We start from the raw sequence: 23,040 nt of genomic DNA on the forward strand, positions 1-23,040 counted from the left end.
CTGAAGCCTCATTCAGCGGCAGCATTCACAATTCCCTAAGAACACAGAATTCCAGTGGACCCATGATGTGCAGGGGTTCAGTGGGAAATCAAAGCAGGTATAAGATAAACATTTATTGATGCCTCAACCACTTAGGCTGAAAATGATGACATAGAAGGAAAGAGAAAGATGTGTCAATCCATAAATTCTTTTCCTTTCAATCTTTCCTTACTCACAAACAAAATGAAGATAGAGAGTGTTAATAGAATGTGTGAATGACAAGGAGTGAAATAAAGACAATTAAGGTAGTTTTGTGTAGTGTTTACCACTCTAAGAATAAAATAAATATGCATGCATGAAATATGAATTGTAGTATTTTGTTAAGTTGTGTGCTCTTATATTTGCAGCTGTGATTGGCATTGCACAATAGAAAGATGGATGGCAAAATGCATGCTAATATTATAAACTTTTAGGTTTTTTTTTTTAACTTAGAAAATAACAACACCATGACAAATTGAGAGAGAGAGAGAGAGAGGGAAAATCTTCGTATGTTTCTACATCTAGTGGTAGTTTTTTTCTATGTTTTGAATAAGAAGCCCCACATTGCAGTTTGCACTGGGCCCCACAAATTATGTGGCCAGCCCTACAGCTAGCTGAGGGTTCTTAAAACTTTCCTTAATGGTTACACAGGGGATTTCAATTACAGTTTTACTATTTTATTGTTGTTAATGCATTTCTTTAAACTTTGAAGCAAGTATAGCAAAATGTTACAATTTGGTGTGATTGGTGAGTGAATGTTCATTACATTATTTTGAAACTCTTCTGTATGCTTGAAATACTTCACACAAAAGCCTCATTCTATTGAAGTGAGGTAATGAACAATGGCAAGAAATATATATGAAAAGAAGGAGGCGTATAACAAAGGCAGTAAGAGCCCATTAGAGAATACATTCTGCACTCCCCTGCTCATTGTCAAGTATCTTACCATGGTGACCTTATGGGCGTAATATTCCAGAGTCAGTTTCACTATGGTTGCTGCCTCCGATGCAGTTGTTTTGTCAGGTGCAGAGAGTCTCATCAGGAGACTCCACACAAAGTCAGTTAGCAAGCGTGGCAATAAGGTTTGTCCTACACTCTGAAACCAAAAAGGAGAGTCATGATCTCAGGCCTTACTTATATCAAGAGAAGCAAGACAGCTGAACCCAGATATCCTGAGGGAAGCTTCAGGGCCAGGCAGGGCCGTATGATTTTTGTGGGCCCTAGGCACCTTTGCTGCTGTGGGCCTTTTCCTCCATTAAAAAATATTAAAAATTATATTTTACAATTGTGTTGCTATTAAGATGACTGTAATTCAAATTGAATTATATATATTTTTTCATCTGATTTTTAAAGCAATTAAAACATTTTCATCTGAATAAGTCAGCTCTGGGGGCAAGCCAGGGAGAAGTGGAAAATCATGGCATTGCAATTCAGAGGAACTATAAAATATTGATTCTATCCCATTTCAGCTATTCAAATACTAGAAATTATTGTGAACTTCAGCTTTGGAAATGAATTTGCTCAGATCAGAAACAAGCATGATTTGTAGAAGATGAAGGAAAGGATGGGGTAAGAAAGGCAGGGTCATTCAAGGGTGTGGACTTTTTCTCAGAGAAGTATCAAGAAGTGGGAAGAGAAAAAAAGGCCCATATGTCCACGACTGAGGTACAACAACTACAATTCAAACAATCTCTTTTTAAAGTTAGAGGAATATCCATGGGCCATAAAATGTGAAAAAAATCACAATATTATGGATCTCTCAATTAAGAAAGATGAATGAACCACATTTCCTCCTTTTGTATATGTGTATGTGTATATATATATATATATATTCAAAATTTCCTTTATGTGCGTGTGTGTGCCATACTCTAAAATACAGAAAGTACTCAATATTGCCAATAAAAGCTTTTCTCCATCCCCATTAAAGTAATTGAACATAGCTCTTTCTGGTCAATAGGGAAGGACTGAGGTCTCAGTGAAAGTTTATGACCACCAGGCTCCCTCCTACTGGACAGAGGGGTGAGGGATAGTATTTTTGGAAAGCTATGAAAGATGGATAAAGGAGGGTCACTAAGGCTTGGTGAGGTGAACTGAATATTATAAACAGTTCGCTCTACTTTGAGAAAACCAGATTTAATTATATAAGATATTGAATTTAAAAAAATCATTGGAAGAGGGAATAGTCTCTTTTGCATATTTGTTTATTCAACAAAATAGTTTAGTTTGGTGTCTATTAAAAAGTTGTAGAAGGAGCAATTCCTAGTGAAACTTAGAGATAGTGTTAGAAGTTTCTGGTATGTCAAGGTTGAACAAAGAAGAATAAACCTGACTCCCTATTGGATCTATTCCTTTAGCTCTAGCCTTTGTGCTCCATTGCCTGTGCTTAGTCATGCTAGCTTTGCACCTTTGTCTCAAACAGTAAGAGAATGTGACCTATAGCCCGGAATATACATACTAACCCTTTCTCAATATTCTGCCTCCCAGGCTTGACCTTTAAATGTATAACACATTTCCATTCATATAGAGATAAAAAGGTGCAGAATAGAAAATAATAGTTGTCTTGTTGGAGGTTTACAGGAACATTGTGACCAGACCTACCTGGACAGCTGCAAGAACAAAGGATTTCTTTGTTCTTGCACCAATTAGTTTGTAACAACCAGTCACACCTCCCCTCCCCTTTTAATGTAAAAGAAGCCTGAATTCTAACTCGGGTAAGATGATTCTTTGGGACACTAGTCCACCGTCTTCTTGGTCTGCTGGATTTTCGAATAAAGTCACTATTCCTTGCCCCAACACCTTGTCTTTTGATTTATTGGTCTATTGTGCAGCAAACAGTATGAGTATGGAGTCAGTAACAAAGGTATAGATATGACAGTAGAGTACATCAAATTATAGGGCTCCCTTTATAAAATGTGATCTAGCTCTCTTGGCTAAAACCTTGATGCTTATCCTCCTATTTGCATCCTTTGGACTTTGTCTTTGGATATGGTCCTCTTGGTTTCCTTACTAAAACCTTAGATTCTCTCACCCATTTGTCCCAATCTACCTCTGAAAGTACCTACCTCAGGATTTTCCAGCTACCGCTCTTGCACACAGTGCTAGTACTAGACCTGCTTTGATCTCACAATTGAGAACTGAATAACAGGTCATGAACACAGGACCCAGGGCACCTTCCCCCAAACCCAAGGACTTCTAAATCTGATGGACATTAAACTCAGATAAGAGAGGATGCTAAACTGGAAGTGGAGATAGTAAGACCCATGAACCACTTGGAAGAGACCCTGAGGAAGCTGCCAGTCTTAGGCTAACTAGCCTAGTTATGGGGCTCAGGATTTCAATTCTAGGGCTCTGGAGTGAAGCATGGAAGGATGTGAAAGGATTTTCTAGTAAACCTCTACAGATGCCTGGTTTCTTCACTTAAATAGACAACTTTGTAGTCAACCAGGTTTGTGACTTTTGAGGGGAGGTGGATTATGAATAATGCTTGATTTTGGAAAGATGCATCATCATGAAGATGCATATTTAGGACATATATGTGGTATTTTTGATTGTATTATTTGAGGTATATTGTTTTCATATCTCCTCAGCCTCCCACAATTCTATCTACCTCAGCTGTGGGAGGGCAAGGCACTGCTTTATGCATGTACCTTTAGGAGGAACCATAAGACCCTCCCAACTCAAGAGATAAGCTAGCCTGAAGAACCTCCCCAGAAGGCTTTGCTGAACTGTTGACTCAACGCGTGTAGCTAGACACATTAGAGAGCACAACTGTTAGACAATCTGTTAGACAGCACAACTTAGGTGCCAGTGACCTCTCAAGCATATGAGTAAGCCCATATACTTTGAAGAAGGTGAGGGAATGTATACAGTTATAGAGCCTCATTATTTTCCCCAAAGGTTGGGTCAATGTAAAAATTATTTACTTGGTACTGAGGTTTATCACTTGAACTTTTAAAAAAATTTAAATTTAAGAGGTTTTTAAAATGTAAATTGCATTATATTGATATTTGCTCAATAAATTATAATAACATTGAAAAGGCTGTTAATTGTTGAATTCATTAATTTTGCTAGAAAATCAGAAGTTTCCCATCTTTAGTAACTTATTAGCCAAACAGTAAGAAGCATAACAACTAGGAAACACCTATCTCATTTGCATTCTGTAAGGATTAGGTAAAATAATATAAATTGCTAGATTCTGAAATAATAGGCATAATTCTTATTAATAGAGATGAAAATCAGGAAGCCAAATACTCTATCATTTACTCTTTGCTTTACTGAATTTAAATAAAACAGAAAAACATCTATTAAACATATAAATTTTGTTGAAATAAGTTACCACTAAAAGTAATAATACACATGAAACAAAAGCCATAGGATAAAGTGGGGGCTAAGTTACCTGAGCAATTTTACTTTTGTCTCTTTGCAAGATCTTGGGTAGAAATTCTATATCAGTGGGAGAAGGCAGGAAGCCGTGACTTCTAGACTTATACTTTGTACTTTTATTTTTTGCAATATCCGCTGTATTAAGGAAAAGAGTTTAAGGTTTTTATTTGATCACTGGTTCCTCTATAACATTGCTATTTCCAATTTCCTCTTCCTGCCCAATTCTGGAGTCTAAAGTTTCTGAATGTTTAACTCTCTGCTAACAGTTTAGTCACATAAAATATTATGACTACATTGATCCAGAGTTTAAAAAGGGTTTAAGAGAGGCCTCTGTGAAATATGAATAAAGGACATAGATAATTTTAATAAGTTGACCAAATATCAAGTACATTTAGGCCATCAAGTGCATTGTTCAGTGCAATGGAAGAGCTACTGCTAAGTTGGGGTGTATATTGGTAAAAGAGCAGACTTAGAGGCATTTTGCAAGGAGCTGTGGGAGTGGTACAGCAAGAAAGAGAAAAGCCCTCAACATAAGCTTCAGTTGCAGATGTCTTTTGTTCTAGAGGAGGTAGGTTTTAAATGTCTTTGCTTGTTTGCTAACAGCTTTATAGAGATATAACCAATATGCAACATATTTAAAGTGTCTAATTTGGTAAGTTATTATATATGTATGTGCCCATAAACATCACTGCAATAAAAAAAAGATTTATTCCCTCCAAAAGTTTCCTCATGTCCTTTTGTAATTGATCAAACCTGCTCCCAGATCCCACTCCCCGATTCAAAGGCAGGCACTGATCTACATTCTGTCAAGTTTGTATTTTCAAGTTTTATATAAGTGGAACCATTTAGTATTTACTTTTTTGTTGTTTGGAATCTTTCATTTAGCAAAATTATTTGCAATCCATCCATGTTTTTTCTTGTATCAATAGTCTTAGTGATGGATACTATTCCATTGTACATAGATACCATCATCTGCTTATTCATTCACCTTTTGGTAGACATTTGGGTTGTTTCCAGTTTTTGGCTATTACAAATAAAGGTGCTATCAACATTCATGTACAAGTCTTTGAATGGATATTTGCTTTCATTTCTCTTAGGTAAACACTAAGCTGTGAAATGACTGGATCATATGGTAGATGTGTGTCTGACTTTTTAGGATACTGCCAAATTATCTTCCAAAGCTGTTGTATCACTGCACATTCCCTCTAGCAATGTATGAGAGTTCCAGTTGCTTCACACCTTTAATAACGCATTGTATGGTCAGTCTTCAATTTTAGACATTTTAACTGGAGTGCAGTGGTGTCTCACTGCAGTTTTAATTTACCTTTCTTTTATGGCTGTATATTGATCATCCTTTGATGTGCATCCTTGCAATCTGTGCTTCTTTAGTGAAATGACTACTCAAATCTCCTATTATATTTTTATTTTTATTTATTTATTTATTTATTTTTATTAGTTTCTGCTTTATAACAAAGTGAATCAGTCATACATATACATCTGTTCCCCCATCCCTTCCCTCTTGCATCTCCCTCCCTCCCACCCTCCCTATCCCACCCCTCCAGGTGGTCACAAAGCACTGAGCTCATCTCCCTGTGCTATGCGGCTGCTTCCCACTATCTATCTACCTTACGTTTGGTACCGTATATATGTCCATGCCTCTCTTTCGCTTTGTCACAGCTTACCCTTCCCCCTCCCCGTATCCTCAAGTCCATTCTCTAGTAGGTCTGTGTCTTTATTCCTGTTTTACCCCCAGGTTCTTCATGACATTTTTTTTCTTAAATTCCATATATATGTGTTAGCATACGGTATTTGTCTTTCTCTTTCTGAGTTACTTCACTCTGTATGACAGACTCGAGGTCTATCCACCTCATTACAAATAGCTCAGTTTCATTTCTTTTTATGGCTGAGTACTATTCCATTGTATATATGCGCCACATCTTCTTTATCCATTCATCTGATGATGGACACTTAGGTTGTTTCCAGATCCGGGCTATTGTGAATAGAGCTGCAATGAACATTTTGGTACATGTCTCTTTTTGAATTATGGTTTTCTCAGGGTATATGCCTAGTAGTGGGATTGCTGGGTCATATGGTAGTTCTATTTTTAGTTTTTTAAGGAACCTCCATACCGTTCTCCATAGTGGCTATACCAATTCACATTCCCACCAGCAGTGCAAGAGTGTTCCCTTTTCTCCACACCCTCTCCAGCATTTATTGTTTCTAGATTTTTTGATGATGGCCATTCTGACTGGTGTGAGGTGATATCTCATTGTAGTTTTGATTTGCATTTCTCTAATGATTAATGATGTTGAGCATTCTTTTCATGTGTTTGTTGGCAGTCTGTATATCTTCTTTGGAGAAATGCCTATTTAAGTCTTCTGCCCATTTTTGGATTGGGTTGTTTGTTTTTTTGCTATTGAGCTGCATGAGCTGTTTATAAATTTTGGAGATTAATCCTTTGTCAGTTGCTTCATTTGCAAATATTTTCTCCCATTCTGAGGGTTGTCTTTTGGTCTTGTTTATGGTTTCCTTTGCTGTGCAAAAGCTTTGAAGTTTCATTAGGTCCCATTTGTTTATCTTTGTTTTTATTTCCATTTCTCTAGGAGGTGGGTCCAAAAGGACCTTGCTGTGATTTATGTCATAGAGTGTTCTGCCTATGTTTTCTTCTAAGAGTTTGATAGTTACTGGCCTTACATTTGGGTCTTTAATCCATTTTGAGCTTATTTTTGTGTATGGTGTTAGGGAGTGATCTAATCTCATACTTTTACATGTCCCTGCCCAGTTTTCCCAGCACCACTTATTGAAGAGGCTGTCCTTTCTCCACTGTACATTCCTGCCTCCTTTATCAAAGATAAGTTGACCATATGTGCGTGGGTTTATCTCTGGGCTTTCTATCCTGTTCCATTGATCTATCTTTCTAAGCAGCGCTCTTAATCCCCTCTCCTCACGCACCAGGAAACAAAGAGGGAAGAAAAAGTCTCTTGCCTCTTCCGCAGGTCCAAACTTTTTCCCAGACTCCCTCCCAGCTAGCTGTGGCACATTAGCCCCTTCAGGCTGTTTTCACGCCGCCAACCCCAGTCCTCTCCCTGTGCTCCGACTGAAGCCCGAGCCTCAGCTCCCAGCACCGCCCGCCCCGGCGGGCGAGCAGACAAGCCTCTCGGGCTGGTGAGTGCCAGTTGGCAGCGATCCTCTGTGCGGGAATCTCTCTGCTTTGCCCTACCCAGGTACGTGGGGAGTTTCTTGCCTTTTGGGAGGTCTGAGGTCTTCTGCCAGCGTACAGTAGGTGTTCTGCAGGAGTTGTTCCACGTGTAGCTGTATTTCTGGTGTATCTCTGTGGAGGAAGGTGATCTCCACGTCTTACTCTTCCGCCATCTTCCCCGGAAGTCTCCTACTATTATATTTTTAATTTGGTTGCTTGCTTTTTTTTTTTTTTTTTTTTTTACTGAGTTTTGAGAGTTCCTTTAAAATTCTGAATACAATTCTTCTATCAGATATGTAATTTGCAAATATTTTCTCACTGTGGCTTATCTCTTAAGTGCCTTTCAAAGAGCAGAGGTACTTAATTTATCATTTTTTTTCATTTATGTGTCATTCTTTTGTTGTTATATTTAAGAAATCTTTGCCTAATCCAAGGTACAAAGATTTTTTCTAGTTTCATAGTTTTAGGTTTTACGTGTAGTCCTATGATCCAATTTGAATTAGCTTTTATGCATTTATGAGATATATATCAAAGTTCTTTTTTTGCATATAAATCACCAATTTTTCCAACAATGTTTATTGAAGTTTATCCCTTCTCCACTGAATTGCCTTTGAACCTTTGTCAAAAATCAATTGACCATACATGTGTGGATCTATTTCTGGACTCTTTATTCTATCCAAAGCAATGTTGAACAGAACTAATGACAGTGCACATCCTTGTCTTTTTCCTGGTCTTTTGGAGAAATCATTCAGTATTTCACCATTAAGTATGATGTTAGGTGTAGATTTTTCATAGATGTACTTTAGCAGGTAGAGGAAGTTTCCTTTCTACTCCTAATTTTCTGAGAGTTTTTATTAGGAATGGATGTTGAATTTTGTAAACTACTTTTTCTGTATCTACTGAAATAATCATATGGTTATTTTTTTCATCTGTTGATGTGGTATGTTACATTGGTTGATTTTCAAAAGGTTAAATTGACATTGCACTTCTGCATAAATTCCACATAGCCATGGTATATTATTCTTTTTATTTAGTGTACTATTTGATTTGCTAAGCTTGATTAAATTTTTTCATCAGTGTTCTTGAGGGACACTGGTCTGTAGTTTTTTGTTTTTATTTTTCTTGTAATGTCTTTGTGTGATTTTGGTGTTGGAATAATGCCAGCCTCATAGAATGAGTTGGCAAGTATTCCCTTATCCTCACATTTCTGGAAGAATTTGTATAGAATTAGTATAATTTCTTTCTTAAATGTTTGATAGATCGTTTCAGTCTGGAGTTTTCTCTGTGGATCTGGACTTTTCTTTGCGGAATATTTAAACTACAAACTCAACTTCTTTGCTAGATACAGAATATTCAGATTATCAATTTCTTCTTGAGTGAGCTTTGGTAATTTGTGTCTTTCAATAAATTTGTCTGTTGAAGTTGTCAAATCTATTGGCCTAAAGTTGTTCATAATGTCACTTTTTATTCTGTTAATACCCATAGAATCTTTAGTGATATTATTTCTCTCATTCCTTATATTGGTAATTTGTGTCTCTTCTCTTATTTCTCCCCTGATATTCTCAGAGAATTTGCTTTTGGCTTCATTGCTTTCCCTTGAGGTTTTTCTGCTTTCTAGTTTTATTGGTTTTTGTTCTGGTCTTTATTATTTCCTCTCATCTTCTTACTTCTGGTTTTATTTGCTCTTCTTTCTCTATTTTCTTAAGGCAGAAGCTAAGGTCATTGATTTAAGAACTTTTCTCTATTCTAATGTAGGCATATGGTGCTAAGAATTTCCCTTCTGGGATCTTGTTTAGCTGTATTCCATAAATTTTGAAATTTTATATTTCCATTTTCATTTAGTTCAAAATGCCTTAAATTTCCCTTATTTCTTTTTTTTTTGACACATTTATTATTTAGAAACAGGTTATCTAGCTTCCAAATATATTGAATTTTCAGATATCTTTCTTTCTTTTAAAATTTAAAAATTTATCTTGAGTTTCCATTTATTAAAAGGTTGATAAAAGTTTAACTTGAATAAATCCTTTCCCCACTTCTAATTATTTATTTATTTTTAACTTGTTTAAAATCTAAAAAATTTTTATTTTACATTGGCGTATAGTTGATTTACAATCTTTTGTTAGTTTCAGGTGTACAGGAAAGTGATTCAATTATACATATACAAGTATCTATTCTTTTTCAAGTTCTTTTCCCATTTAGTTTATTCCAGAATATTGAGCAGAGTTCCCTGTGCTATGCAGTAGGTCCTTGTTGACTATTTTAAATATAGCGATGTGTATATGTCAATCCCGAACTCCCAGTCTATCCTTCCTCCCCACCCTTCCCCACTGGTAACCATAAGTTTATTCTCTAAGTCTGTGAATCTGTTTCTGTTTTGTAAATAAGTTCATTTATGTATCATTTTTTTCTTAGATTCTGCATACAAGTGATATCATATGATATTTGTCTTTCTCTGTCTTAGTTCACTTAGTATGACAATCTCTATGTCCATCCATGTTGCTGCAAATGGCATTATTTCATTCTTTTTAATGGACGATATTCCATTGTATATATGTACCACATCTTCTTTATCCATTCATCTGTTGATGGACATTTAGGTTGCTTCCATGTCTTGGCTATTATAAACAGCACTGCAATGAACATTGGGGTGCATGTATCCTTTCAAATCATGGTTTTCTCCAGATACGTGCCCAGGAGTGGGATTGCTGGATCATATGGTAGCTCTATTTTTAGTTTTTTAAGGAACCTCCATATTGTTCTCCACAGTGGCTGTACCAATCTACATTCCCAGCAACAGTGTAGGAGGGTTCCCTATTCTTCACACTCTCTCCAGCATTTATTGTTTGTAGATTTTTTGATGATGGCCATTCTGACTGGTGTTAGGTGATATCTCATTGTAGTTTTGATTTCCATTTCTCTAATAATTAGTGATGTTGAACATCTTTTCATATGCCTGTTGGCCATCTGTATGGTCTTTCACCTATTTTTTGATTGGGTTGTTTGTTTTCTTTGATATTGAGCTGCATGAGCTGTTTATAAATTTTGAGATTAATCCCTTGTTATTCACATTGTTTGCAAATACTTTCTTCCATTCTGTGGGTTGTCTTTTTGTTTTGTTTATGGTTTCCTTTGCTGTACAAAAGATTTTAAGTTTAATTAGGTCCCATTTGTTTATTTTTGTTTTTATTTCTGTTACTCTAGGAGACAGATTATAAAAGATATTGCTGTGATTTATGTCAAAGGGTGTTCTGCTTATGTTTTCCTCTAAGAGTTTTATAGTATCTGGTCTTACATTTAGGTCTTTAATCCATTTTGAGTTTATTTTTCTGTATGGTGTTAATTCTGTTTTTGATTTCTAATTTAACTCTGTTTTCGTCATATTTTGTATTAACTACCTGTTGATTTCTTGAAGCTTGTCTTATGGTCTATAATATGGTTTATTTTGGTAAAATTTCTGTTTTTTTCTTGAACAGAATGTTTATTTTTCCATTTTTGGTAGAGTGTTCTATAAATGTCAGTTAGGTCTAGCTGGTTCAAGTCTGTATCCTTATTGATTTTCTGTGTAATAGTTTATTGAAAAAGTGGTATTGAATTCTCTGATTGTAATTGTAGATCTATTTCTCATAGTAGTCCTATCAGCTTTTGTTTAATGTATTTTGATTATTTTAATATGTTTTGTTTTCAAGTACATAAGTGTTTTGGATTATGTCTTCTTAATTAATTGACCCCTTTATCATTATGAAATGACCCTCGTTTTCCCTGGAAACATTCTTTGCTCTGAAATGTGTGTATTTTTTTATATTGATATAGTCATTTCAGTTTTCTTTTGACTAGTGTTAGCATGTTAGATCATTTTCCAACTTTTAACTTGTATTCTATTTGTGTCTTTACATTTAGGGTAGATTTCTCATAGGCAGCATATAGTTGAGTCTTGCCCTTTATCCAGTGTGGTAATCTCTGCCTTTTCATTGGAGGTATTTAGAGCATTTATATATATTATGAGTGGATTTAAGTCTTCATTTTACTTTTTGCTTTCCATATTTCCATCTGTTTTTCTTTCTATTTTTCTTCTTTTTTTTATTAAGTATTTTTTATGATTCTTTTTTTTTTTTTTTTTGCGGTACGTGGGCCTCTCACTGTTGTGGCCTCTCCTGTTGTGGAGCACAGGCTCTGGACGCGCAGGCTCAGCGGCCATGGCTCACGGGCCCAGCTGCTCCGCGGCATGTGGGATCTTCCCGGACCGGGGCACGAACCCGTGTCCCCTGCATCAGCAGGCGGACTCTCAACCACTGCGCCACCAGGGAAGCCCATGATTCTATTTTATCTCCATTTTGGCTTATTATATAAAACTCTTCATTATATTAGCTAAGTAGTTCCTTTAGGATTTATATTATACATCTTTAACTTATCATAGTTTACTTTGAAGTGATATTTTATGAATTTATGTATAAGAGCCTGATATTTCACGCTCTTTCAAGCCTCTGTGATATTGTTGTCACATATTTAGCTCTTACATTGTTTTTGTTTGTTTGTTTGCTTTAAATAGTTGATTCTCATTTAAAGAGATTTAAAAAGTAGGGAAGAAAATTTTAATATTTTCCTTCATAGTTGCAATCCAATGCTCCTTATTCCTTTATGAAGACCTAGATTTTCATCTGACATCATTTTTTTCTTGAATAATTTCCTAAAATATTTTTCATACTGCAGTTATGCTAGTGATAAATTCTACCAGCTCTTGTATACCTAAAAAGACTTTATTTCACTTTTGCTTTTAAAAGAGCACCACTTTTGCTGGTTAAAGAATTCTAGGTTGACAGCTTTTTCTTTCAGCACATTATGAGGTTGCTTCATTGCCTATAGCTTGCATTGTCTCATGAGAAATTTGCTATAATCCTTACCTTACCTTTACTCTGAATGAAATGTTTCCCCCTCCCAGCCCCAGCTCCTTTTACGATTACACTGTTACACATGAAAAGATTCTCAGCATCACTAATTATTAGAGAAATGCAAGTCAAAACAACAATAAGATATCACCTCACACCTGTCAGAATGGCTATCATGAAAATGTCCACAAATAACAAATGTTGGAGAGAGTATGGAGAAAAGGAAACCTTTGTATAGTGCTGGTGCGAATGTAAATTGGTGCATCCACTATGGAAAACACTATGGAGGTTCCTCAAAAAGCTAAAAATAGAACTACCATATGATCTAGCAATTCCACTCCTGGGTATATATCCAGTAAAATAAAATGAAGAAAAAATGAAAACACTAATTTGAAAAAGTACATGCATTCCTATGTTTATAGCAACACTGTTTACAATAGCCAAGAAATGGAAGCAACCCAAGTGCCCATAAACAGTTGAATGTATAAAGAAGATGTGATATATCTTCTATCTATCTATCTATCTATCTATCTATCATCTATCTATATAGATATATAAAACTCATCCATAAAAAAGAATGAAATTCTGCCATTTTCAGCAACATGGATGGACCTAGACAATATTATGCTTAATGAAATAAGTCAGACAGACAAAGACAAAACCATATGATATCACTTATATGTGGAATCTAAAAAATAAAGAAGTGCAAATGAATTTATATGCAAAATGGAAACAGACTCACAGATATAGAAAACAAACTAGTGGTTACCAAAGTGGAGAAGGAAGAGGGGATGGGCAAATTAGGCATATGGGATTAAGAGATACAAACTACTATGTATAAAAGAGATAAGCAAAAAGGAAATATTAATAGCACAAGGAATTATAGCCATTATCTTGTAATAACTTTTAATGGAGTAAAATCTGTATAAATACTGAATCATTATGCTGTACACCTATTGTAAATGTATATTGTGTATATTGTAAATCAACTATACCTCAATAAAAAAGATTATACCGTTAATCCCTGCCAGAGTGTTTTTTAGCTCAGATATTGTAGTTTTCATCTCCTGAGGTTCAATTTGGGTCTTTTAGAGACTTTTCTTTGTCTCTCATTAACATGTTCATCTTTTTCCTCTAACTCCTTAAATAAATGGAATATGTTATAATAATTATTTTAATGTCTCTACTAATTCTATCATCTGTGTTATTTCTCGGTCAGTTTTTATTCACTTTACTTTTTATTGTGGGTTGTATTTTGTTTCTTTGCATGCCTAGTAATTTTTTATTGCATGTCAGACATTGTTCATTTTAACTTGTCCAAACTGTTCATTTTAACTTGTTAAGTGATGGAATTTTTGTATTCCTAGAAGTAAGCTTGAGCTTTTTCTGATAAACAATTAAAGTATTTGGAGATCAGTTGATGATTTTAGGTCTTGTTTTTAACTTTTGTTAAGTGACACTAAAATAATTCAGGGAGGGGCTTCCCCGGTGGCGCAGTGGTTGAGAGTCCGCCTGCCGATGCAGGGGACACGGGTTTGTGCCCTGGTCCAGGAAGATCCCACATGCCGCAGAGCGGCTGGGCCCGTGAGCCATGGCCGCTGAGCTTGCGCATCCGGAGCCTGTGCTCCGCAACAGGAGAGGCCACAGCAGTGAGGAACCCGCATACCACATAAAAAAAAAAAATTCAGGGATAATTTTTTCCTCTTGATGAGACAAAATCTCTTTGTACTCTGCTTCATTACTTATGAATTATGAAGTTTTAAATTCTAGCTTATAGGCATAGGCACCATTTCCAGTCTTTCGGGATTCAGTGGATCCTTAACCATTTTGGGTGTTACCCCCACCCTCTCCCCCTCAAGCCTCAGGTAGTGTGAGGAAACTCCTCTGATCCTTACATAGCCAAATAGTTAAAGGGCTCTCTGCACGTCTCTGGAGCTCTCTCTTTGTGCACTCCTTTCTGGCGCTTTGCCCTGTGAACTCTAAATATCTTGATCTATCGGGATTCCCAATTCTGTCTCTTCAACTTGGTGAGACTCTTGGGTTACTCCTTTCTGAGCTGCAGCCTAGAAACTTACTCTAGGTTGTAAGCTCAGTCAATTGTAGACTCTGCCTTATTTGTTCATTTGTTCCCATCTCATTAGGAATCATTGTTCTTTGTTATCTGATGTCCAATGACTTGAGAACAATTAGTATATATAATCTTTAAATAGTTGTTTATTATGGGACAGTTTATCTATTCTCTGTTAAAGTATTTGGAAATAGTTTGATACCATAAGGTCTTGTTCTTATGCTTTGTTAGGCAGACCAGAGCAGCATTTATGTAGGTCTTGGGCTAATTTTTCCCCACCATTGAAGCAAGAATCTGAGTATTCTATTTGATACTCCATTACAGAGAAAAAGTATGCCTCTTTTTAAAAAGTCCCATTGGTAATTTTTCTTCCTCTCTTCCCTGCCTCCACCCAGCATTCCTGTTCCCACCATTAACACCCAACACTAAGTATAGTATGTTATAGACATTGAAGAACCAACTATAACATTATAAAAATAATTATAAAAAAGATTTAAAAATATATTTTAAAAAGTGAAGCTATAGATCTTGAGGCAGGATTTTGAAATCTACAGACATAGAGCCCCCTTGGGACCCACAAGTATAATATTAGGAACAGATTATTAGTAACCCTTAGAAAAAATGAATCTTTCTTACCATTCTGACACTTCGCAATGCAGAGGAGGTGATACATTCCCAAGGATGCTTGTTGTGTGATCGAGGGATCAGCATGGCAACACAAAAGAGACAGTTCTGCTGCCAGGGCACCCAAACATGGAACATCAACACTAGTCTAGTGAAAAAACAAAGTAGAAAAATGTACTTGCTATGCATGGTCAACATTAAATGTTTATGCCTGATATATATATCAGACTACGGTTAGAATTGAGCTTCAGAGTTCACAAAATCTGTATTAAAATCCTCACTGTGTTACTGAGCCTCAATTTTCTCATCTATGAAATGCATATAACAAATGTTACCTTGTAACAGTTATTGTAGGAACTAAGGGGGTAACATTTATGACAAAAAAGAAAGTTCCTAGCAAAGTGCTGGGCAATAATAGAGACTCAACTAATGTTAGTTTCTAGTCTATATTTTAGGTAGCTATTTGTAGGTATCAAATTCTTAGGATACTGGGGTGGGGGAGTCAATATCCAAAAACTTTCATGCTTCCTTCTCCATGTATGAAACACTTTAGATGACTCTGTAAGTCACTGAAGAAAACTTTTCTTCCGAGAATTGCTCTGATTCTTCCCAGCGAAATTAATTTTTTAAAAAACTCAAAACATTTGCTTCTGGTATCAAACCTACTGCCAGAACATTTATATATTCCCCCTCTACACACACAACTTCCTTGACACATAGGCTTCTCAAATATTTAGGTTTTTACCTTGACTGATTTGTTTAGCCATATCAAATGCAAATAGAGAGAGGAGTAGACACATAAAAGAAGAAAGGAGAGATGGAAGAGACATTTTGCTTTTGTGAAGGTATGAGAATTATTACCAATTTTCTTTAAACAAAAAGGACCCTTCCCACATGTAGGTTTGCTAAACTAGTAGGCCTGCAGAATCTTCTTATCTCTAAGACAAATGATTAGTTTTCCTAAATAGATGCTTTGGTGGTAAAAGTTAGAGTTCAAGTCAGCCTTCCAGGGAGATCCCAAAACCTGTTTCTCCTTCTTTGTATTACTCTTATATACTCTTATCCTTGCCTTTCTTGTTGCTTGACCCACTCATGTCTCTCTGTCTGTCTGCCTGTCTCAGTCTTACACACACACACACACACACACACACACACGGAATCATTCCTGAAGAAGAATGTGAGGTGACCTAGGTCATGGGCCAAGGATATGACTGAATTAGGATGTTGGGAGTGATGGTCTTAGTAGACGAAGGGAAGATAATCTGCTTCTGTGGATGTCTTCCTTGGATTCTTTCTGCCTATATTTCTTTGTAAGGGTACCTGCAGCTCCCCCTATTTTAGGAGTCCTATGACTTAGAAGAATCTAGAAGCAGACAGTAGGGGTTGCTATTTATTCTAGGCCCTAGGAAGAAGTATTTTATTTTCCCCTGGCTATTCTCTTCTTTTGGTTTGCATTCCAAATTTCTTTTTCTATCAAATGGCAAGATTTTAAGAACCACCTTTGCATTATGGGTTTAAGAGAAAAGGGGAAAGTGTTCTGTTTCCCTGTTGGGCATGATGGAGGAGTATGAGTATGTGTCCTGTATTTTGCCACAAGCTTCTCTGCCATAAACATCTTTGCCATGAGCATTTTTGCTGCAAACCCTTCTAATACATGACTAATTGTCTGTAAGGCAATTTTGCTGTGAAAGATAAAATAACTAGTAGACTGTTTGGTTTGACACTTTGGTTTCAACTGGTTGAAATGAGTTAGACTTTCTTTCAGTTAGCCATTTTATTGTTGGCTTTATTGAGCTGAGAGATGACAATGATTTGCCCCAAGAGTTGGTTTCTTATTTTGAAGCACACTACATTGGAGGAGAAAGAGGCTAAGGGTCTCAGAGGTGCAGAGTTGAACCCACATTGCCCATAGAACTTTGGAACATCTATGAACAGACATGTGGCAAGATGCCAGGAACAAAAGACAGTGCAGAGGTTTTTATAACTCAATACAAAGCTCAGTTAGAAATATGCATCCTGGTATTTGGAATGAAGGATGAAATGAAGGAAGAAATTTTAGCAAAAAAGAAAACTATCATGCTGAATGAGGAGGTGAATCAAAAAGCAAAAAACATATTATGAATGAAAGACTTCAAAGACGAGTGCTTAAGTACAACCCACAAAATAAAATCAGTTATTTGGCAGGATTGCCACGAATTTACACACAATTTAAAAATATTTAAATTGTATGTAAATATTTAAATTGTATTTCTCAAGAAAGCCTTTTTAATTTTGTTACTAATTTTTCATGTTTCATTATGACCTTTATAATGTCCCTCTTTTATTTTTCATTATTTTATCTTTTATGAAAAAATTGCCTTACGGCCAATTAGTTATGCTACAAAGATGTCTATGGCAAAGACCTTTATAGCAAAAGTACGTAGAACCAGGGGAGTACTTCTCACAGCTTAGCTCACTGGACCTGGGGACCATTTACAGAGGATTGGCTTTAAAGTTTTATTGTGTTAATAGTTTTTGCCTTGAGCGTTCTCTCTGATTATCCCTTCTCATGAACTTGTGGATGTGTAATTCTTAGCAGGTCTGTCTAGATGTGTGTCTCTAGCAGAGTAGGTGTGGCCATGTCTAGATTGCATAGCATGTTTGAGGAGGAGGGGAGACCTGACCTAGGACAGGCCAAGAGAGGAATAAAGCTGTGTGAACCATGGGGCACACTGATTATGCCCTGCACAGTCCCTTCAGAAGTGTGCCAACCAAGTCACACCCCCTCAAACACAAGACTTTGGGAACATTAATACAGTATAGTCCTGCTTTTTTAGAAAATCTATCTAAAGTGCTGAAAGAAGGAAAGAGTTAAGACCTGGAGAAAAGTAGCTTCTCTGTATTTGTTCCTAAGTCTAAGTTTTCTGGCTCTGCTTAGTTTTCTGGCCCTTTCTTACTGGATTCCTTCTTCTGTGTACATCTGGCCTCTCCAGTTCCTTATCTTAATAATTATGACAGTTTTAGGTGCTAAATTCCAGAAGCAACCACTTCTAAGTTTTTTAGCTGCTTCTTTTGGAAGTCAGCTGTACATCTGTAAACAATGGACTTCTGCTTCAGTTCTAATGTCACTTTGGGACATTGCCTATCTATTCCTGCTGTGATGAATCAGTGCATAGGCTATACTCATTTTTAGTTATATTTCCTTTTGGCATATAAATATGTCCTCTCTACTCCTTTTGAGACTAAATTCTCATCTGTACTCAGAATTATCTATTTTTGATAATCATTTTTGTTCTCTTTATTTACCTGGGGCTATCTCTTGTATTTGGAGGGTTTTTTCAAATGTCTGGCAAATTCTTGGTTGTCTAGTCATATGTAAGGAGGTGATGCCACTGGTGGGAGTTTGTATGTGAGCAAGTCTTGTCAACTGGTGGGCTTGGCTTTAGAGTAGTTGGGTGGGTAGGCTGGGGTCATGCTGAAGTGTATCTAAACAACAGAACTAAGATGATTGTCTCAGGGAATTTACAATTGTTTTGAGAAAAATGTCCTCAAATTTTACCTACCAATGGACTCATGTCCCTGTGGAATATAGAGTGTGTGTGTAAACGGGGATGGGAGGCACTATAGATCCTTCTGTATAAACTTTCTATGAGTCTTTTCAGTGCATGTGTATGTCTTCAGCTTTCCTTTGCCTCCCACTCTTCATCATCACTTGGGCTTCCATAGCTCCAGACTCTTCAGGGTTCCATAGGGATACTCCCTCCCTTTTCAGCTGTCCTCCATTCTAATGTTCACATGCCCCTGCCTTTCAGCTTCCCCTGCCAGACTTTATCAGTTACCATCTTCTATCTATTCTGTCATGCAGAAATTTGCTGACATCACTAGCCCACTGAGAACCCATTACTAATTCTCTTTGTTTCAATGGCAACATTTAACAAATTTTATTACTATCATTTTGTGGAGGGGGAGGAGATAGACATGTGGACAGTCTGTTAGCTTTGACTGGAAATCTTCCACCTGTCTTTCAAATGCTGATGTGCCAAAGGAACAAACCTAGGAAAAATCTGTTAATGAGATAATATGACATGTTTAGCTCACATTTCTTCACCCATTTGGAAATTAACAGTTTAATTGAAAGGACAAATATTCTTTGAGTGTAGCAGTTTCTTCACCCTGATGGGCACACAGGTCATATAAGAGGAATACCACTGTAAATTCTGGTAGAATACAAATGAAACTATTGTTCAAGGGCCTCTGAGAGTCTGGAAGACATAGGCTAGGGTAATTTATGAAGAAAATAGTTTTTATCCAATGAAAGGCCAGAACCTGAGAACAGAATAGGTAGCTACATTTAGATAGAAAATGGCAGAACAAATCTTCATTTATTATTTACGGTGTGTCAGATATAGAGATACACAGACCTTGCCTGTGGGTAGTTTAGCTTTTAATTTATTAATAATATTTTTGATTGTTTTATGTATTTGTTCCCCCATCTCCATTAATTTCACTGACTTAATTATCTTCAGAAGATAATTATCTTATCTTTATAAGATAATTATCTTAATTATCTTATTTTAAAGAGAAAATTAACTTAGTTAAGATTTATGCTTCCATGACTGTGATAAGCTGGTTGAGGCTAGCTTAGTTCCCACCTTCTGGAAAATGCTGGTGTGCTTCCACCTGGTGGCACTCAGCAAGCATTGCAGAACAGAGGAATATGTTAACCACTTGGCTTCTCAAAGGTCTGTTATAGCTCAGGGACCCTCAACAATTTATGAGAGCCTTCTGCTGTACATATGAATTTACACATTTATTGTTTCACAGTTGAAATGTGGGCTATGTGCTGGGGAGAATGAACTTTACAACTTTAATTGAAAGAGAGTAGAGGTGTTATCAGAAGATGAAACCCCCAAATGTCATACCTGCTACCTGAGTAGAACTCACTAGAATATATATATATATACACACATATAGTATATATCTAGTATATAAATATACACTAGATATATAAATAGAAAGTATATATGTGTATTGAAGTACAAAGAGAAGCATGTGAATAATCTCCATCAAATACGTGATGAATATATAAAGCATATTAGGAACTATACAGAAAACAGACTGGAGTGTTGAGCTACACTTAATCTCAAGCCTCACTTGCAAAATTTTGTGTCCATTTGAATGGACATTCCAAACCATCTCAGAAATAGAGGGAGACTGACTTCCCAGGCCAAAGAATCAGAATATTTAAAACAAGCCACTCAGTCTCTCTTTTGGACACTGAGATGGGGAATTAGCATGATGCAAAGAACATCATGGACTGTATTTTCCCATGTAAGTAAATTGTATTATGTTCCAAAGCTTATTTTATTTATTTAGTTTTTGGCTTTTTCTCACTTTCTTTTTTTAAATTTTTATTGGAGTATAGTTGTTTTACAATATTGTGTTAGTTTATACTGTACAGCAAAGTGAATCAGCTATATGTATACAATTATCCCCTCTTTTTTGGATTTCCTTCTCATTTAGGTCACTACAGAGCATTGAATAGAGTTCCCTGTGCTATGTAGTAGATTCTCATTAGTTATGTGTTTTATACATAGTATACATAGTATATATATGTCAATCCCAGTCTCCCAATTCATCCCACCCCCCTTTCTCCTTTGGAATCCATACATTTGTCTCTACGTCTGTGTCTCTATTTCTGCTTTGTAAATAAGATTTTTTTTTCAGATTCCACATATATGTGTTAATATATGATATTTGTTTTTCTCTTTCTGACTTACTTCACTCTGTATGACAGTCTCTAGGTCCATCCATGTCTCTGCAAATGACACAAATTCAATCCTTTTTATGGCTGAGTAACATTCCATTATATATATGTACCACATGTTCTTTATCCATTCCTCCATTGATGGACATTTAGGTTGCTTCCATGTCCTGGCTATTGTAAATAGTGCTGCAATGAACATTGGGGTGCATGTGTCTTTTTGAATTATGGTTTTCTCTGGGTAAATGCCCAGTAGTGGGATTGCTGGATCATATGGTAGTTCTATTTTTAGTTTTTTAAGGAATCTCCATATTGTTCTCCATCATGGCTGTATCAATTTACATTCCCACCAGCAATACATGAGGTTTCTCTTTTCTCCACACCCTCTCCAGCATTTATTGTTTCTAGATTTTTTTGATCATGGCCATTGTAACCTGTGTGAGGTGACACCTCATTGTGGTTTTGATCTGCATTTTTCTAGTGATTAGTGATGTTGAGCATTTTTTCATGTGTTTGTTGGCCATCTGTATGTCTTCTTTGGAGAAATGTCTATTTATGTCTTCTGCCCATTTTTTGATTGAGTTGTTTGTTTGTTTTTTTTGATATTGAGCTGCATGAGCTGTTTGTATATTTTGGAGATTAATCCTTGGTCAGTTGCTTCGTTGGCAAATATTTTCTCCCATTCTGTGGGTTGTCTTCTAATCTTGTTTATGGTTTCCTTTGCTGTGCAAAAGCTTTTAGGTTTAATTAGGTCCCATTTGTTTATTTTGGTTTTTATTCTCATTACTCTAGGAGGTGGGTCGAAAAGGATCTTGCTGTGATTTATGTCATAGAGTGTTCTGCCTATGTTTTCCTCTAAGAGTTTTATAGTGTCTGGCCTTACATTTAGGTGTTTAATCAATTTTGAGTTTATTTTTGTGTGTGGTGTTAAGGAGTGTTCTGATTTCATTCTTTTACATGTGGCTGTCTAGTTTTCCCAGAACCACTTATTGAAGAGGATATCTTTGCTCCATTATATATTCTGGCCTCCTTTGTCATAGATTAGGTGACCATAAGTGCATGGGTTTATCTCCCAAAGTTTATTTTAAATAAAATAATAAAAATTCCGCTATGTTATAAGGCTGATCTAGGCTTTTCGTCTCAATATGTCTAGAGACTGTACAAGTATTAGAAATGGATACATGAAGAAAGTGTCACAAATGCATGTTTCTGACCCCCTTCATACTGAACTCCTGAACTGATTTAAGCAATCAGATATACAATTAGTAGAGTATGTTTAAAAATCACAGTGAAGGGTGAGTTATGGAACAGAGACTGAAAACACAGTATCCATAAGAGAGAAAAATGTTCAGAGATAGTCTGAGGCTTCTTAGAAGGCAGGCAATAGTGTTATTCAAAATATAGAAAACCTCAGTAAATATTGGCAATTATGAGATACCTATTTGTTCTCCATCTGAAAGGCAACGGTTAAAAAGTCTGATAATATCCAGGTGTTTGTGAAGGTTGAGGAAATGGGCACTCTAATATTCACAGGAATGCAGAATGAAGGACAATTGTGCATTACTAAGTTTTAACCTATTCATACTTTTTGGCCTATTATTTTTCATAGCATTTCTAAGTACATACTCACATACATGCAAAAGGATGACCATTTTTGTATTGTTTGAAGTAGAAAAACCCACAATATACCTCAATGTTCATCAACTGAAGAATAGTTAAGTAGATCATAATACATCAACACTCTAAGATATAATCTGTAGTTAAAATAATGAAGCAAATCTATGAAAGTATCTGTTGGGCATACTGTTCAGTGAAAAAATCAAATTGCAGAACCATATGTAAATATGATGTAACTTTAGTAAAGAAAAACTAAGTAACAAAGCTATGTATATCCGTGTGCATGTATATTTGTATGTGTATGTAGCTGTTTGGCAGGACACACATCACACAGACGTGGCTAGGGGTGAGACTGGGGTGGAGAGGATAGTAAAGAAGGACTTCTGCTATGTCTTTAGCATGTTTTACAATGAAAGTACTCAAGAATTACTTGTTATACATTTAAAATAAATGGTGGTTTAAAAATATTCTAGGAAAAAGAGAAATAAGAAGGAAAGTAAGGATG

At 36.1% G+C, this 23,040-nt stretch overlaps 1 protein-coding gene across 1 annotated transcript in view; it reads right to left on the reverse strand.

Annotated features, from left to right (window-relative positions):
• The window catches only part of MROH9 (maestro heat like repeat family member 9), a gene marked incomplete at both ends in the record, with an annotated part of 197,252 nt that overhangs the window by 39,117 nt on the left and 135,095 nt on the right, over positions 1-23,040 (reverse strand). Inside the window, 3 exons of the mRNA XM_082612264.1 lie at positions 965-1,114; positions 4,415-4,536; positions 15,188-15,323. Of these exons, the coding sequence (XP_082468390.1) occupies positions 965-1,114; positions 4,415-4,536; positions 15,188-15,323 (408 nt within the window). The remainder of the gene's footprint in view (positions 1-964; positions 1,115-4,414; positions 4,537-15,187; positions 15,324-23,040) is intronic.

This window comes from Mesoplodon mirus (genome assembly GCF_964341445.2).
Source record: "Mesoplodon mirus genome assembly, chromosome: 3".
Lineage (NCBI taxonomy): Eukaryota > Metazoa > Chordata > Mammalia > Artiodactyla > Ziphiidae > Mesoplodon > Mesoplodon mirus.